Source organism: Dendropsophus ebraccatus, chromosome 8 (genome assembly GCF_027789765.1).
Source record: "Dendropsophus ebraccatus isolate aDenEbr1 chromosome 8, aDenEbr1.pat, whole genome shotgun sequence".
In the NCBI taxonomy this organism is placed as follows: domain Eukaryota; kingdom Metazoa; phylum Chordata; class Amphibia; order Anura; family Hylidae; genus Dendropsophus; species Dendropsophus ebraccatus.
This window is the reverse complement of record NC_091461.1, coordinates 21,359,055-21,377,835: the sequence shown is the minus strand read 5'-3', so window position 1 is coordinate 21,377,835 and position 18,781 is coordinate 21,359,055. Positions and strand designations below refer to the sequence as shown.

The 18,781-nt window shown below is 42.9% G+C and overlaps 1 protein-coding gene across 4 annotated transcripts in view; it reads left to right on the top strand.

The window, feature by feature from the left end:
• CRTAC1 (cartilage acidic protein 1) overlaps window positions 1-18,781 on the top strand; it is a 471,729-nt gene that overhangs the window by 262,979 nt on the left and 189,969 nt on the right. For all 4 annotated transcript variants that reach the window (XM_069978915.1, XM_069978914.1, XM_069978916.1 and 1 more), the window contains exon 4: window positions 5,154-5,290. In XM_069978915.1, coding sequence (XP_069835016.1) covers window positions 5,154-5,290 — 137 coding nt within the window. The remainder of the gene's footprint in view (window positions 1-5,153; window positions 5,291-18,781) is intronic.

The following is an 18,781-nucleotide window of genomic DNA, read 5'->3' as shown; positions in this document are numbered from 1 at the left end:
ACTTTCGTGAAGTTCGGATTCGTACGAACCGAATCTAAAACGAATCTTGCAATAACGACTGAAAAATTGTAGCTACAATAGTGGGAGTCTGATAGGGTATAGTTTTGTTTAGTTGCAGTTGCTATTACAATAAAAAAAAAGTGGAAAAAATAAAAGTGCAAAAATAATGAAAAAAAATTGTGAATAAAAAAAATAAATAATAAAAAAAATATTATTATTAATAATAATAATAATAATAATAATAATAATAATAAAAAAATATAGTAAATAAAAGTGAAAAAATAGTGAAAAAAAAGTTGAGGAGGAGGAGGCGGCAGCACTTGATTGCACCCAGGCCAGTATTGTTGAGAAGAGACACGTTGAGCAGCAGGAGGAGGCAGGAGTTGATTGCACCCAGTCCAGTATTGTTGAGAACAGACAAGTTGAGGAGCAGGAGGAGGAGGAGGCATCACTTGATTGCACCCAGGCCAGTATTGTTGAGAAGAGACAAGTTAAGCAGCAGGAGGAGGCAGCAGTTGATTGCACCCAGTCCAGTATTGATGAGAACAGACAAGTAGAGGAGCAGGAGGAGGAGGAGGAGGAGGCAGCACTTGATTGCACCCAGGCCAGTATTGTTGAGAAGAGACAAGTTAAGCAGCAGGAGGAGGCAGCAGTTGATTGTACCCAGTCCAGTATTGTTGAGAACAGACAATTGAGGAGCAGGAGTGGGAGGCAGCACTTGATCACACCCAGCACCAAGCAAAGCAGAAACAGACAGGTTTTGTGGGGCGCTGACTTAGCGTCACACTCTATGGAGGGCTTCAATAAGTTTTGCTGCTATAGGTTACTTCACCTATAACAGCTTATGAGAAACAAACCTTTTTGGTTGCGGCTAAATGGGGTTGACGGCACCCAGCAAAGCAGAAACGGACAGGTTTTGTGGGGCGCTGACTTTGCGTTACACTCTAAGGAGGGCTTCAATAAGTTTTGCTGCTATAGGTTACTTCACCTATAACAGCCTATGAGAAACAAACTTTTTAAAAACTTTTTTGCTTGCAGCTAAACGGGGTTGACGGCAGCCAGCAGAGCAGCATCGTGTAGCGTGTACTCTCGGTCATGGGACAGGAGCTGGTTCAATGCTACCTGCCCTGACTCTTTTCTCACTTTTCTCTCTATTTCTTTTTTTATCTCCTTAACTCTCCCTAGATCTCACAATTTTTTTTTATTTAGATGCCCATCTGTCCCTATCTCTTGATTTCTCAGCCTCTCTCCCTATGCATAAGCTTATCTTCTATATCTAGCTTTCCCTGGATCTTGCTTTTTTTTTTTTCTCTTCCACTCTCCTGCTTCTCTCACCAACACTTTCTATTCCTTCTCTATCTCTCCCTGTATCTATCTAGTTGTTAGGCTAACTATCTCTTTTCCCTCACTATCTGATATGGAGCTCCTCTATCTATGAACTCTGGCCACACACTGAGAAGCTGCTGGCGCATTTAGGCACTTCCTGGTGCTGTGGGGTGACGTCACACATCTTGATTTTCACAGAAAACCAGGATACAAGGGATTATAGGAGTAATAATCCCTTATATCCTGGTCTATTCTGTGAAAAAAAGTACAAATTTGCCTCGCCGCTGTTATTTTTAGCAGATTCGTAACAAACTTTCTCAAAGTTCTGTTGGGTTCCAAACCGAACTTTTTGCAAAGTTCGTAACGAATCTGGTTTGTAACGGTTCGGTTCACTAATCAGTAGTCATGGGGTAAAGTCATTGCATTGTGCGGTGATCTTGTAACTTGAGCTGAGATGGGTATTCTCAGTCCAATTAGAATTATATGCTGCTGGAGAGGCTCTACACAGTTTGTCGGGCTGTGTGTTAAGAGAAGACAAGAAAAATCCTTTTCAAAGGGAATTATGTTCATACTGTTTCACGACACACACAGAGTGTATACAGGAGCATGACCATTGACGTGGAAGCGGATTTGTACTGTCTGTAACCTGAGGCCTGAAGGGAGATGGTGAGCCAGGGGGCACATAGGCAAGAAGCAACTTCTCCAACTTGGACAAAGATGTAAAGACTTGAGACAATAATGGATCTCACAGCATAGAGGTAGTTGCAACTTGGGAGGTTAGAGCTGAGAACTCTGAAAAAGACTCAGTGAGTGAACAGTGCTGACTGAGCTGACTGCTATGACTGAACTTTTTTCTCTCCACCCCTACTTATAGACCTCAGGGGCTGTTTTCTATTGGCAGAGAGAGGCCTGAGGTAACTCAAGCTCTGACTGGCTCTGGGAGATGAAGAGATAATTGATACTCTCTGATAGGCTCTCCCCCTTAAGAGGAAGGTGACCAGACTTTACTGTTCCTAGGCAGAAATGAATCAACATAAAACAAAGTAAACTCTTGCATATATGACTACAGTACTTGCTTGCTATCAGTGAATAGAAACAAAATATAAACACATGGTCTCCCTAGACATCTATAAAATTAGAGACTTGCCGCCTTACAATAGTAGTACGCATCAGTGGCAGAGTAATGGGGACTGGGGCACTGCAGATGTTGTAACTGAGCCTGTAGATCCTGATAAACAAGGACGTGTTACAATCTGGAGGAGACATTCTTTGGTGTGTGTGTGTGTGTGTGTGTGTTTACCACTATCCTACAGCTTGAAACCATGAGAAACAAACATGTGGCCGCAGGATGTCCTGTACATATCATTAATCTGTCAGTGTTCCCCGTATTACTACAAGGAGTAACCACTGTCCTATGTGATAACTTCTCACATTATCACACCAGCAGGGGGCAGTGTATCCTCGACATCACACCAGCAGGGGGCAATGTATCCTCAACATCATCACACCAGCTGGGGGCAGTGTGTTGCCTCACATAACAGGCAGGATTGAAATGTTTACCAGGAGAGCTCCTTACTCCTACACAACTGTCATCAGATCTTAAAAATAACCTGGATTGATCACTGAAGAAGGCAGCTGTGGCTGCTGTCAATGATTGGATGTGTAGTCAGGACAGCAACACCACATCTCCTTCGCTTACCACTTGGAAATGGTCCAGACAGAAACAGGAGTAATGAAGGGACCGCCTGTGTATAGATGGCGGAAAAGGAAACTGTGTGCTGCTCGAGCTTGTTGTTAGATCTGTCTAGGCTGTCCTGAGCTTTTTTTTTTTACTATGGGGGTGATTTATCAAACATGGTGTAAAGTGAAACTGGCTCAGTCGCCCCTAGCAACCAATCAGATTCCACCTTTAATTTTCCAAAGAGTCTGTGAGGAATGAAAGGTGGAATCTGATTGGTTGCTAGGGGCGACTGAGCCAGTTTCACTTTACACCACATAAATCCCCCCCCCCATGTGTGCATTCATGTAACCACTGCTCCCAACACCTTATGACAGTAATGGCAGTAATTCATTTAAGTGACCATCCCGCTTCTCTCTGTCCAATAGTTTCCCTTCACAAAATTTGTCTCCGATGTCTTCCATTTACAAAAACATACACTTGCTTGTCATGTGTACTACCACCCCCATCTCTCACTACTGTTGGCAGCAAATACATCAGCACTATCAGCGCCCACAGATGAGTCAGTGTCCTGGCCTACCTATGAAGTTTAATGGCTTTGTAAGGAAACAGTCTCTGCAATGTTTTCCACTTTTCATTACTAGAATGTTATTCGTTGCTGTCACAGTGGCAACCTTACCCAATATGATGGTCTATGGCCAAGGGCTTCGACAGTTTATTGTTTTTTCTTGGATAAGAAAAAGATGACTGCTATATTTCATGAAATCAACCAACATTCACAAGGCATGTCTGGTATTATAGTATTCAAATGAATTGGGTGCAATACCAGACATAACCATAGATAAGAGTGGCACTGTCCCTGGAATAAAGCCATCAATATTTTTATATTTCCATTCCCATGTTTATCCTAATATTAATAATATGGACTCTCCACATTCGTTTGACTGGGTCATAGGGGACAGTGACTAATTCTCTTGGGGCCCAGATTGCTTTAAGTCTTCCAAACTTTAGTTTATTTGTTGCATTGTCCTAAATACTTATCGTATATTCAAGGAGGAGTCCATAAACCTAGATGTGATGGCTGGTTGGTACTTTGTATAGCAGACTCGGAAATGATGGCCAAGGACGGACCCGTTAGTCTGATTAGATTTTGTACCGTGCAGGTATGGAGCCGCCACTTTATATCCTCTGACTGATGGAGAACATGTTTTATTTTGTTGCTGAGGATGTCTCAATTATAGATTCCCGGAGAAACTGCATCGTCCACCATGTAGGCTCCAGGGGGACATTGGCAGGCCGCTGTTTTAGAGCATGTAGGCCAAAACTGTTATTCTCTGCAGATCAATAAAGCTACATGAGTTTACTGATCGCCTGTTACTCTGAAGAATCCCAGAGCGTGGACGGCTGTGTTCCTCAGAGACCTTAGAGACTAGAGCCTCATTCACACGTTCAGTATTTTTTCAGGATTGTATATTATATGCGCAGTGCACAAAATCTGTATTCGTTGCTGATCCTCAAAAGATGGGAAGATGATGGTTAAAATAAGGCGATCCATATTTTTACGAAGATTGTGCATCTGTAAGGTCCCCAAAAACTGTAGATCCAATAGACTTCTATTGGCTCAAATACCCCCCCCCCCCCCCAAAAAAAAGCACCAATCCTGCCCACCCCCAGTCGGCCAGCTCCATCGATATTGAGGGGGGCGCATTGGTACAATACCTAATTATACCAGTGGTGGCGCTGTAGTGAAACTGAACTCTCCTCGCTTTCTCCTTAGATTACAGCTGATTGATGGGGAGACACTTAGTGACTCCCCACTGGATGGAGAACCTTCTAACAAATACGGACCACCCCTTATAAGGGGGGTAGAAACAAAGATGTTTTTTGTGAACTTTTTATAATCTCATTCACCATCTATGGGAGGAATTTACCATTAATCGAGGGACAAATATTGGATGGTGACACATTTATTATCATTGACTACCAAAAAATATCCTATTTTTTTTCCCCCTTGTCCACGCATGCATGGTGTGTGCTGCATTTTGGGGGGACTGTGTACAGTGGGCAGAACAGCAGCTAATAAATGTGCTGATATACAGTATATTGGTATCTGATCCTTGTGTTAATCTCAGGCGTCTTTTCTCTACAGGTATGGCCACATACTCCGACAAGCTGTTCAAGTTTCGGAATGGGCGCTGGGAGGATATACTCAGTGATGACATCAATATCCGCAGGGGAGTTGCCAATCGGTTTGCTGGGCGCTCTGTGGCTTGCATTGATAGAAAGGTAAGGTGGGATATGGGGGTCTCCCGATTCTGAAAAACTGGACCTGAAAGAACTTTTTACTAACTTGTTGCATAAAAATATATAAAAATCCAACGTATCACATCTCACCCACTGCGCTCCCTACCTTCCCTTCCGGCATCTGCCGTCCTTACCAGGATGTTTTATATGGCGTCCTCAGGGGATGATGGTTATTAAGATAACTCTGCTGCCATATTTTATGTTGTCTTTTTCTAAACTAAGATTTATTGCAGAAAATAGAGCGATAAAGTATTACCCGGCATAGTGAAGATTGCTTCAGGTTTTCCATCAATGTTTTTTTTTTCCCTGCATGTACATACAGTGTATTTCAGTAGAAGCTAGAAGATTATAGCAGGTTTTCTTTTTTTTCATAATCTTCGCATTGTGACATCACTGTGTATTATTTCTGTATAGTGACATCACACTGTTCAATTTCCTTATATCATTTAATAGATCCAATATTAGTCTATATGTTAAAGCAGTACTGTCATTTAAATCAATAAATATCAATAGTACAAGTGACTGCCCAGACAGTCTCCAAGTCTCCAAACTGTACAGCTGCTTATCTGCTCTCCCTGCTCACTCATCCCTCTCAGCCCCTCCCCCGTCCATAGGTTATAATGGAGTCAGCACAGTTCAGCACACATAAGAAGAGTGGGAGCAGGCTGGAAAAACAGCTTTTTGGGTATGTAAATGACAGTTACACTTTATATTCGGTGCACCACTGGATCCTTCACGTGACTAGTCTTGAAGAACAACAGTGTCAGGGCTCGGCCAGCGCACGCCGCTTCCTGCAGTATAGGAGCGCACAGCTGGCTCTCTAGTAGCACTGACGGCGTCCTTGACAACCAGCCTAGCCAGTTGTTAGGGGCATGCTGACAGCGTCCCTGATGGCCAACCTCTAGGTGAGTGCTAACAGCATCCTTAGTGATGCACGCCGGGGCCGTGCTACTCCCCAGGAGGCGTCTCAGCTATATTATGTTACAGTGATTGCTGAATGGCAGATGCAGCTGCCAGTCAGCCCTAGGTTACTGTGGGAGGCTGAGGTCCCTGGCGCAATCAGGAACTGGGGCCGGAACTTCAGCTCCCTGAAAGCTTCAGCATGTCCCTCCTTGCCTGCCCCTCCTGATTCTATTCCCTGGTTTTCCTAATTACTGGCTTGGGTTCTGGCTATTTTCCTGATATCCGGTTTTGTACTGCACTGACCGTTTGTTTTCGACCTGGCTTGTTTACCACAAAACTACTGTGTTTGTTTTGTTTTGTCTACGTTCTGTGTTGCTATCAGGTTAGGGACCGTCGCCCAGTTACCCGCTGCCGCCTAGGGTAGTTGTGGGCAGGGACAGGTGGCAGCGCAAGGGCCTTACCTGTCTTGTGTGCTTTTGTCCCCATACCTGACAAACAGAATGCAAATAGAACCTGATGTCTTCTACCAGCTATCTAAATATTCTAGTGTGAGCGCAGAGTGGGATGCGTGGATATTCTTGTCACAAATGAGCAATTGAATCTGAAAGGGAACAATTTCGCATCTCACCTTTTTTTTCCTATTCTGAATAGGATTTTGATATGTAGCCGGACGAAATCCTTTGGCAGAACCATCGCTTCTCACTTTGTTTTGGGTGTTAGTAATCTTAAAGATCATTTATAACCTTATTGCCTTGAACTGTGTTCCCGCATGACCTTTTATTACATCGGCATCTCAAAAACACCGCCGCCATGGCTGCGCTACGAGGATGGATGACTATTTAAGTACTTGTGCCCTTGGACATGTTACTCTAATTGAACTTCATACATTCTGCCTGTTCTACAGATGGTGATGTGCTCCAGACTGAAAGTGCATAGAAGGCAATGTGCAACGTACCTTCAGATATTGTAGAAATACATGTATATTTATCACAATACACGCAAAATTGTCAACAATAAACTTGCTATTGTGTTGCTGCCAATGTAATACACTGCCCATTTACCATATGCAAATCTGCAGCGTATCCGCCTGTCCATTTGAACATACCCTCAGAGCAGTGAGAGTGAACCTTCAGCCCTCCAGTTGATGCACAACTACAATTTCCCATCATACCTCGGCAGCCATAGTCATATCTTCAGTTGTCCAAGCATGATGGAAGTTGTAGTTTTGACACAGCTGGAGGGCCAAAGGTTCGCTATTAGAGCGCAAGTGGGGCATGCTCGAGTCCAGTTGTTTGCCGTTTAATTACCAGTGGCTGAAGAAGTTGGATGCACCCCTAGGTAGTTCAGGGAAACCTGGATACAGTGTGTGTCCAGAGGGTATGTTGACATGCTTTTCATGGCAAGGTCAAGCTTTAGATTTCTGATGTGGATTCAGGAGATCTGGAGAACAGTAAGTTGAAGATTAAACCCATTGTATCAGGTTTTGGCCCATTCAACATACCAAGGGTCCTGTCAGATTGGCGATCTTCTCATAGAGTCTGCCCTAAGGCAGACTCTGTGCAGATTGCCGATAGTACTGATCAATGCAATGCAATCAGTATCAGTATATGCAATCTAATATTTGCATATATATATATATATATATATATATATATAATATTAAAAATCCTTTTATTAAATAAAACCCCAATAAAAGGTTTAAATTATGTTCTTTCCCATAATACAAACTGAGAATATGTAATAAATAAATAAACGTATCATATATCGTAGCGTGTTCTATTAAATTATATCAATAATGTTCAGTGAACATTGTAAAACAAAAAGAGGGGGAAAAAACATCAGGATTGCTGATTTTTCATGATTTATAAAAAAATTTCTGATATATAAAGGCTATCTAAATTTTTTCTTTTACACCAATATGATACCACTAATAGCTATAGATCATGGCGCAAAAATTGACGCCCAATCAGCCCTGAAGGTGGAAAAATAAAAGTGTTATGGCTCTTGGAAGGCGAGGAGAAACATTACTTTAATTTGACCTTGACATCCGTACATCAATGACCTTTGGTCATGAAGGGGTTAAAGGGAGACTTAAAACTTTTTTGTTTTGTTTTGTTTTTCTAATAATTTTTTTAATAAAACTTTATTTAAAAAAATGTATAGTTCTTTATTTCTATGTACTTATAGTACCCGGCAGCAATATGAGGCCACATGGGCCCCTCTACTGCCACCACCATTTGTATCAGGAATTGTAGGGATCTAAGCCAGTTCTTGATCTCCTGCTGTGTTCTAGCGCTGCTAACTTTATTTAAGCAATCTATAAAAAACTATTTTTCTCTCTCTTAGAGTACCCATGCGTGGTCATAAGAAAACAGAACTTGGCTTCACCTTGACTTTATAGGAGTCGTCTTTCCTGGGCTCCTAGTACACAGATACCCCTAAGACTTAAATTATATAACAGCTAAATAGTAGCAAGGACAAACGCATGAAAGCACACGAATGTAAGCTGGAAGCAAGTAACAAGAATAGGAACACACTGTCAGATGACCGACACTGAGGGATTATTGTCTAAATCAGGGATGGGGGACATTCGGCCCTCTAGTGGTTGCAAAACTACAATTCCCATCATGCCTGATGGGAATTTGTAGTTTTGCAGGAGCTGGAGGGCTGATATTTCCCTATCCCTGGTCTCAATGATAAAGATGGCAGAGGGATGATGAACAGAAAGAATAGAAACAAAATTGACCCTTACTGCCCCTGAATCTTTCCCTAGATTGATCTTTGAACAACAACCCTAGCACCACTACTACTGAATCTCACTGTCCCTGAAAATATCCCTAATGAAAACCGGTATCTACATTAGTAACCCTTAAAAAAAAGGACTTTACTGCAAACAAATGCTAAATAAAGGAACTAAGCAAGAAGACAAACAATAGCAACTTCAAGATGTAGAAAGAAGATGAGGGCACTCGCCCATACCCGATGAAGCGCGCATGCGCATGAAATGGCCATCATATTAACGCTGTGAAACGGTATGGCGTCTGCCCACATGAGAGATGTCCCATGGACAAGTTGTTATACCTCAGGAGTAGTGCCGGTAAATTCTCCCACAACATTCAACTTGAAGATGTAGGTACAAGGACTATCCATAAAACACTGATTACACTGTAATCCGCACCATACTGCAAAAGGCAAAAATTATTATAGAGAAACTCCTACCCTAAAATAAACCTGAGCTGAACAGCATGATCAGCTGATCCAGATTAATAGATCAGTTGTAAGGCAGTTGCATAGAAACTGCCCCAGACAGAAAAAGTGACAGGATGATCACTGCTACTTATAAATTACATGTGGTCTAGTCTAGTGTGTATACGTAAATTGTTATCCTATTGTCTTATTCTCCATTGTTTTATATCTCTGTGGGTTAAAAAGAACTCTTGCTTCTCGCTGTAAATATTCAGTGGAGAATCTCTCAGATTCTCAGATGAATAATCTTCTTTAGCAATGCTATTTGCAGAGCAGAAGCTCAAATAGACTCAGTCTGCTGCTTAGTAACAAAAGGCCGCTGTAAGGCAGTGCTGGATTGAAAGGGACTCTGTCACCTCCAAAACACCCGCTAAACGTAAAGGAGAATTTAAGCCTAAGGTTACAAACCCACTTGCCGGATCTGCAGCGAGTCTCCATGCTGCGTTTTTGCAGCGAGACTCGCTGCAGATCCCGGCCCTATACTTTTAATGGCAGACAAACACGCAGCAGGGATGTACATCCATGCTGCGAGTTTGTCTGCAGCCCACCCCATTAACCCCCCGGCCGCCGGAGCTGATACTTCACCTGATCCCGGCTCCGGCGGTTCCCGATGTCTTCAGCAAGCCGGAGCGGGGACCAGGTGAAGTATATGCCCCGGCCGCCCGATCGCCCCCCCCCCCGCAGCCCCGGCCGCCCGATCGCCCCCCCCCCCCCCCGCAGCCCCGGCAGCCCGATCGCCCCCCCGCAGCCCCGATCGCACACACGCCCCCCCCGCAGCCCCGGCCGCCCGATCGCCCCCCCGCAGCCCCGATCGCACACACGCCCCCCCGCAGTCCCGATCGCACACACGCCCCCCCGCAGCCCCGATCGCACACACGCCCCCCCGCAGCCCCGGCCGCCCGATCGCCCCCCCCCCCGCAGCCCCCGCTGCCCGATCGCCCCCCCCCCGCAGCCCCGGCCGCCCGATCGCACGCCCCCCCGCAGCACCGATCGCCCCCCCCCCCGCAGCCCCGGCCGCCCGATCGCACGCCCCCCCGAAGCACCGATCGCACGCCCCCCCGATCGGGCGGCTGGGGCTGCGGGGGGGGGGGGGCGATCGGGCGGCCAGGGCTGCGGGGGGGCGATCGGGCGGCCGGGGCTGCGGGGGGGCGATCGGGCGGCTGGCTGGAGCATATACCTCACCTGGTCCCCGCTCCGGCTTGCTGAAGACATCGGGAACCGCCGGACCCGGGATCAGGTGAAGTATCAGCTCCGGCGGCCGGGGGGTTAATGGGGCGGGCTGCAGACAAACTCGCAGCAGGGATGTACATCCCTGCTGCGTGTTTGTCTGCCATTAAAAGTATAGGGCCGGGATCTGCAGCGAGTCTCGCTGCAAAAACGCAGCATGGAGACTCGCTGCAGACCCGCCAAGTGGGTTTGTACCCTAAATGTATTTTTTAATATGTTATTTCCTAACCAAAGTTAGACAAATTCCTAATATACACTAAATATGGGAGATGCACATATAGTGCAATTTCCCTCAATTTAGTAGTTTAGACAGGCTTCAATCTCTCTAAAAAAGTGACATCATGACCCGGGTCTATATACCTGAAGTGCCCAGCAGGGGGCGCAATATATATAGACATTAAATGGTAAAAAATAACAGGACCCTTCCTGTGCTTAAGGCACATAATTCAGCAATACTGATCAGTGTTAGCTGTAAATACAACACTTACTACAAGCTGCAGCCCTTTCTTCATCTGTTTGTGTATCTCTACTTCTGTCTCTAGTTACTTTTTCCTTACTTTCTATGGACAGTTGAAAGCTGATCGCTCAGTGACCTTTCTACATGAGTTTAGGGGGAGCAGGAAAAGAACTTTATAATTAGAAAAAAATGCATTTTTCTCTGATAAGATACTATAAAATATTACTGGGCTACAACCCTTTCTTTTTCTGTGTCTCTTTGCTTCTGTCTCCAGTTATTCCCCCTCTACATAGACTTTTAGAGGCAGCTGTACACTTATTCCTCAATGAATGGATCTGTATTGAGACAGACTTGAGCTTGTTTCTGATGTGCGTATGTTGAGTTTAAGGGGTGAGGAAAAAGAAGACTAAAAACTGGAGAAAGAAGCATTTTTCTCTGATAAGATATATTAAAAAGTTTCTCACCTACATTTATACTATTGATTATACAAAGTTTGTTGAAAGTTAGCATCTATTAAACTCTCCTGCTTTAAACAAGTTCAGCTTTGCTAAATCTGTATTCTGTCCTATGCAACTGGGAAATTTCCTTAACTGAGCAACGAGAGTGATCGACATCTCGACTGTCGCTATAGCTGGTGCCAGTGATCAGGAAATAAGCCACAGGAATGCATTCTTTGCTATATGAGTAAGCACTTCATCATAAAGTAATATGTTCTGTATTACAGAACAGGAAGGTAATTCATTACTTTTTACAGGTTCAAAATCGTACATTAGTCCGAAAAGGAAAATTGAATATCATAATCATAAAAATTGCCAATTTTCCGCTTGACGGCATCTATATTAGTTCAGACTGATAACGAAATAAAATCATCTATGTCTGATACCAACATAGCAGGTGCCAGGATACTAGCTGGGGACTTTGAGCATCTAATTAGAGTCACATTGAGATTTGAGAATAGATGGCAGTAGAAGAACGGCGCTTCGGGCCAGCAGATGGCGTTGTGTTATTAAATATGTCGCCACCTGCTGACACCTTTCCAGCTCATTGGCCCCAAAGCTTTATAGTGTAGTTTTGCAGACACTTAATGACTTCATATAAAACGTTTGGAAGTGACTACACGCCACGTTGCTGTATGACTGGGTGTACCATGTGTTCCTCGCCTATATCTCTATTATTTGGTGTGGGTGTACATAACCCCCTGATGATGTGACAAGAGCCATCACAACATGACATTCTGATATAATAGTCATTATTCATTGGACCGGCCATGAATATGTAAATGAATTCCACTGGCGTGAGGGAGGAATTTAATAGCCTCATATGCTTGTGATTTGCATTGTCCCAGAAATGCAATAAATTACCCAAATAATATTAGCCGGGGAAAAAAAAAATCGCTTTCCACTTTAACACCTCTGCATATTGTTTTTACACAGGGGGAAACAATAGGCCAATGAGAAAGGGTGGTGAACAGCTTCTAACAAAGCCCAGCCTTGATATACAGTATACCACTGGAGTTAAACAATATGTAAATTGTTCAAGCTTAACCTTGACAAGGCCGATAATCCCACTATTTAGCATGTAAAACTCAATAAGAGCGGCTTCAAGGGAACATTTAAGAAAACCAAGATTTCTACTTTATTAAATCTACTAAACCAGATTCCATTATCCGCTCGTAAATCATATTAGCCGCGGCGCCATGTATGACCTGAAACGCTAATATTCCATGGCAGGCAGGAGGGGATGGAGGCCGGCCGCATTGTGTATTCATGTACTGTGTGCCGTTTCAGCACAAGTTAGACGGAGTGGTTTGCGGTCACAGTTACATTGTTTCGAGCTCTTTTGTGATTCCACTTTTTCGCTGAAACAATGTGTTTGCGTCTCTAAGGAGCGCTTGGAAGCAGAAATTAGAACTCTAAGGGAATTGTCATGCTAGGTGTAGTCATTGTGTAAATTGCAAAAGAAACAGTGATGGAAATTGCTCCTTTATAGTCAGATGGGACCGAGCTTAGAGAGTTGGCTGCCGGGGTTTGTTTTGAAAGGCCTAAGATTACCATAGCAGTTCCATCTTCTACCTATATTGAACTTTTACAGGTTCGCCAGCGTTAGTATTTTAGATATGGCTGAAAACACTAGCAACACCTCACAGCAAGACCACACATCCAAGGTCTCTATAGATTCATGGATGGTTCTGCTACAATACTGAAAAATTACTTTGAAATCATTCTAAGTAGAGAAGAAAAAAGCTCCATGCGACTCCCCTGCTCTACCAGATCCCAAACAATTGTCCTACCTTGCATGTTTCCTTTATTAGATCCTCATTGTTATCCATGAGATGATCCATAAATCCAAGGACACTGAACATTTGTTGCTAGGTTCCATTAAAAATTACAGCTGATCTTTGTGATCTTTGGGTAATGGAACACTCTGTGATTATCTTACTTTTGAGTGTCCTTTTCGACAGACATAGGATATAGCCCTTGCAACAGTCACCAACATCACTGCTTCCCTATGACTTCAGTAAGAGTCAAGGTGTGGTGGAAAACTCTCTAGATAACATTATCTGGTGAAGCTAAAGTAATTTCATATTGGTTAGAAACGTATGTGGTATGAATAATGGCAAACAAAAGTCTATTCCGGGAAGGGTAGCACAAAACTGGATATGAAGTTGGACAGTAAAGTACATGAGCTTGGCATTGGGAGTTTTGCAGATACAGATATGGCACTTTGCAGATGACACCAAGCTTTGCAGTATAGTACAGTCTACGGAGGATGTGCAGATGTTACAGGATGACTTAGACACATTCGGTGTTTGGGCGTCCTTTTGGCAAATGAGGTTCAGTGTGGATAAATGTACAGTTATGCACCGGGGTACTAATAACCCACATGCAATATATGCCCTAGGAGGAGTTACACTGGGAGAGTCGCTGATTGAGAAGGATCTGGGGATACTTGTAGATAATTGACTACAGAACAGCACACAATGTCAGTCAGCTGCTTCTAAGGCCAGCAGGATATTGTCATGCATTAAAACAGGCCTGGACTCTCGGTACAGGGATATAATATTACCGCTCTATAAAGCTTTGGTGCAGCCTCATCTGGAGTATGCCGTCCAGTTCTGGGCACCGATTCATAGAAAGGATGTCCGAGAGCTGGAGAGGGTACAAAGACGGGCAACTAAACAAATAGGGGGGATGGAGCATCTTAGTTATGAGGAAAGATTGAGAAAATTACATTTGTTTAATCCCAAGTGCTATTTGTAGTGATGTCCCCCTATCCCTGGTGTCTAGTGGGGGGATCTCCCCCCGCGATGCGATCTCGGAGGGGAGATCCCTTCTCCTTATTGAACCGGGCCTCAGTGTTGCACTGACGCTGATCCTGGCTCGGCAATGGATGTATCTGGTCTGCTGCAAACCAGAGTAATACAGCACTGATCTGATTGATCATTGCTGTATTAAGTATACTGCTGTGATCTCTATGGGAGATCACTGCAGTAATACTGAAAATCCCCCAGGGGGACTAAAAGTAACAGTGTACTGTAAAAAAAATATATATATATATTATTAATAAATAATCCCCTCCCCTTATAAAAGTTTGAATCACCCCCCGTTCCCCATTTTATAAATAAAAATAAACAAACATATTTGGTATCTACGTGTGCGTAATAGGCCAAACTATTAAATTATCATATTCCTGATTTTTCACAGTAAATGACATAAGCACAAAAAACAAACCTACCAAAATGCTAAATTGCGGATTTCTGGTCACATCAAATCCAGAAAAATTGTCATAAAAATTGATCAAAAAGTTGCATATAATCAAGCAAGGTACCGATAGAGAGAACAGATCATGGTGCAAAAAAATTATACCTCATACAGCCCCATAGACCAAAGGATAAAAGTGTTATAAGGATGGAAATAGAGTGAGTTTAAACACATTTTTAAAAAAAAGGTTTTAATTGTTTTAAAAGCAGTAAGATAAAATAAAAGTGATATAAATTACATATTGTTGCATAACATGTCAGTTTTACTATAGAATGAATGGCGTAAACACAAAACCCCCCAAAATGAAAACAAATTCCTTTTTTTTTGTCAATTTCACTGCACAAATATTTTTTTTCTGGTTTCAAAGCTTACTGTATGGAAAAATTAAGTCTGTCATTGCAAATTAGTGGTGAAAAAAAAAAAAAAAAAAAGGACTCATGTGGGTCTGTAGGCGAAAAAATGCTAGTGCTATGGCCTTTTAAACACGAGAAGGAAAAAACGAAAATACAAAAATGTAAATTAGCCCGGTCCTGAAGGGATTTAAGGGGAGATATGATTAATATACATTATATATATATTTAAATGGCCCCTACAAGAAATATGGGGAAAGCATGTTCCAGGTAACACCCTGCCCCCCCCCTCCAAAAAAAAAAGAAAAAAGAAAAGGGGCACTGCCTACGCCTAGAAAAAAAAAGGTTCAATCTCTAGAGGCGACAAGCCTTCTTTACCATCTTTACCATAGGAACAGTGAATCTGTGTAACAGTCTCCCCCAAGATCTGGTCACAGCAAAAACAGTGGAGGCTTCACAATGGACTATGGACAATGGACAAGTTCTTAGAACAAAATACCGTATGGGATGTGCTCAAAGTTTTGCATCTATCATATGTTCTAGTTTGTTCCTGAGACAGTTGGCCATGGTTGTTTTTATGGAGCTCATCCAATGATGAGGGATACATCTACAGATCCCAATGCACACACTCTTCATCTGTCGAACATCCCTGAGAACCTTTACCCCAGCGCAGGGCAGTTGTCATAAACCAGACGTTCTTCCATTGGGTCCCAGATTAATGGACTTCCTTCCGTCTCTCCTGTGATAAGCAGCAGGTTGGTGAATGTTTATCAAACCTCCAGCTTTCACTTAGATTCCTTCCCTTTCCTCTAAACCTGGATACAGATGTTGTTGTCCGTTTTATCGCAGCGGTTTATCATGCCGCAATGAACCCAATCTGAAGAGGCTGGTGCAGAATGACTGCATTGTGTTCTGTTTTAGCAACAATGATTTCCCAGAATGAACCTCTTCAGTAAGATATCTGCAAAGCATCCAGAAATAATTAGAGGACACTTACAGTTCTTCGGGGGTTTCATAAAATACATGGTTCTATAAAACATCCAATTTACACAGCATTTAAAAAACATTCTTCAGGGGGCTCTAAAGACTGTCCAATACCGTCCTGAAATAATAAAGTGACTCATTTTCTGCCGGATGTGTCAATAAATTACACCCCTAATGTGCTTTAAAATTACAATCTCCCAGATTAAACAACAAGATCCATCTGTCTCAGGTCCCTCTCCATGTGCTGCGTTGATTTCATTGTCTGAGACTTATCCTTCCCTGTCTCGTCTTGTTTCATTTACCGACAAGTCTTTCGGTCTATCGATATTTGGAAAATTAGTCCGATGGGATTGTGGATGCGTAATATCTGAAGACGGGTGATGTCAGGTGACTGTTTTGAAACATTATGGCACATAGCAGGTCTTGTTAGAACTACATTCTGCCACGTCCATAGGTTGTGCCTAATATTGATATTCGGGTCCATTGACATTAATAGGATAAGATGTAATATCATTCATAACCTGTGGGAAGATGGAGAACTGTCTTTAGATGTGTTTTTCTATCCCTAAACAAGTTCTTAAAGGGAATCTGTCACTAGGTTTATTCCCCCTTAATGAGGGCAGTATAAACTAGTGACAGAAATGCCGAACAGATCAGTGTATTATTTCCATCAATCTGTTCAGCCGTTCTCCTAATATGTAGGAGAATAAGATTCTTGTCACACCCCTCCCCCCGCCCTCCAGCTGCTGAGTGACATTTGACTGCCTATATACAGCATGGATAGATAATTGCCAATCAGCATCTGGTGGGTGGAGTTTTCTGGTTCTCATGAATATCCAGGACTAATGGGGTCATGCACATAATGGCGAGGTCTACTTATTGTCCATGTTATTTAGGAGGAGATCTCTGAATCAGCTGCACAGAACAGTGTAAGTGATACATCATTCTGTTCAGCTTCTCTGTCACTAGTTTATGCTACCCTGAGATAGGACACCATAAACCTACTAACAGAGTCTCTTTAAATACAGATTTATGATACTACAATTGCAACAATTCAATCATAATATTAAAATGCAACTTTTGTTAAATTCTAGTTAGAGTGCACAAAAATAATGAAAGTTGCCCAACAATGTCCTGGTAAGGACCTCCACCATGACCTTACTGCTGCCCTAGTACAACCCTTAAACCTCATAAAGGGAATGGGTTAAAGGTACATATACACAGATATATACGTATAAGTATAACCACAGGGTTACATGCACATTGTAAAAAGATGCTAATAGATGCTATGTATCCACATATACATACTGTATGCCCCATATCAGCAGTGATGAGAAGGTCATAGTGATGACCACCATAGTGGGAAATTACACTGGTCACAGACTAAGTTATGTGCATTGGATGGCATAAAGACAAATGGTGTAAAAACAGTTGCACCCAAAGAGCAGACATAGTAGTTATCTCAATAAATGGTGCATTATAACTAATGGCCCTCTGGGAATACTTAGTAGTTGGGAAGTTATTCCATTGTGCTGCCGGATGCCACTGATGACTGGGGAGATACGTAGCACTCAAGGGGCCATGAGTCATAATAATGTAATAATATTCCAAATGGGGAGATTGTTGCTGCCAGACTCCTATGGGACAGTAACATTAACATTAACAAGAGCAACTCCCTAATAAATGACTGGAATCGCTGACGATGGAGGACATGATGGCATAAAAAAAGCAGTCAGAAATGAAGCAAAAGACAGCAAAGCCTAAACAAATTCAAGGATTGACCTTAACTGTCCCTGATCTTTCCCTAAACTCTAAGATAAAACAAGACACCCCTAAACCTACCTGTTTCTAGCAGAAATAACTAGCATGCTCTAGGGCCCAGATAAACCAATCCGAATAGAACCGAAGACTGTGAAAACCAACTAAGCAAGACTTTTGTTCCAAATGCAACTATCAGATTAATGCAAATAGGAATCTAGAAATACCTAAGGAATTTAGAGCAAGGGCAAGAAACCTACGTACAAGAAACACTTGGTACAGAATTAAATGGCATAACCTGTGCCAAAGAGATTAAAATAAAAAATCTTTCCATGTGTCCTGTCCAATTCCATGTCGTGTTACCTTCGGGCTCCTCTCCACCAATAGGGAAAAGCCCGGAAGTCTATAAGTAAAGATGGAGAGGGCCATGTGTTCAGTTCAGCTAAGTCAATCACTCTAGTGTTCCAGTGCAAGCTGTTCTAGTAGTTATCCTCCTGAGCTTCATCCACACTGAGGGGGACATTCTCTACGAGTAAAAACCCCCGATCCACAGTGTTCATGTTTCCATTCAAAGGTTCGGAGAACTGCTTCTCACCTGCGGGCCCCTCTGCAAGTCAAATGGCCCTATCTGCCAAGGGTTGAAGGTCAGCTCCTACCAGTGTTCCGCTCTGCGTACTAATCTTAGCATGATAAATTTCTCTACAGTGACTACTGGTTTGTTCTGTCAGTCTTTCAAGTAACCACAGCTCATTTCAAGGTCGTCCGGACACCATCCTGCAGATCACCG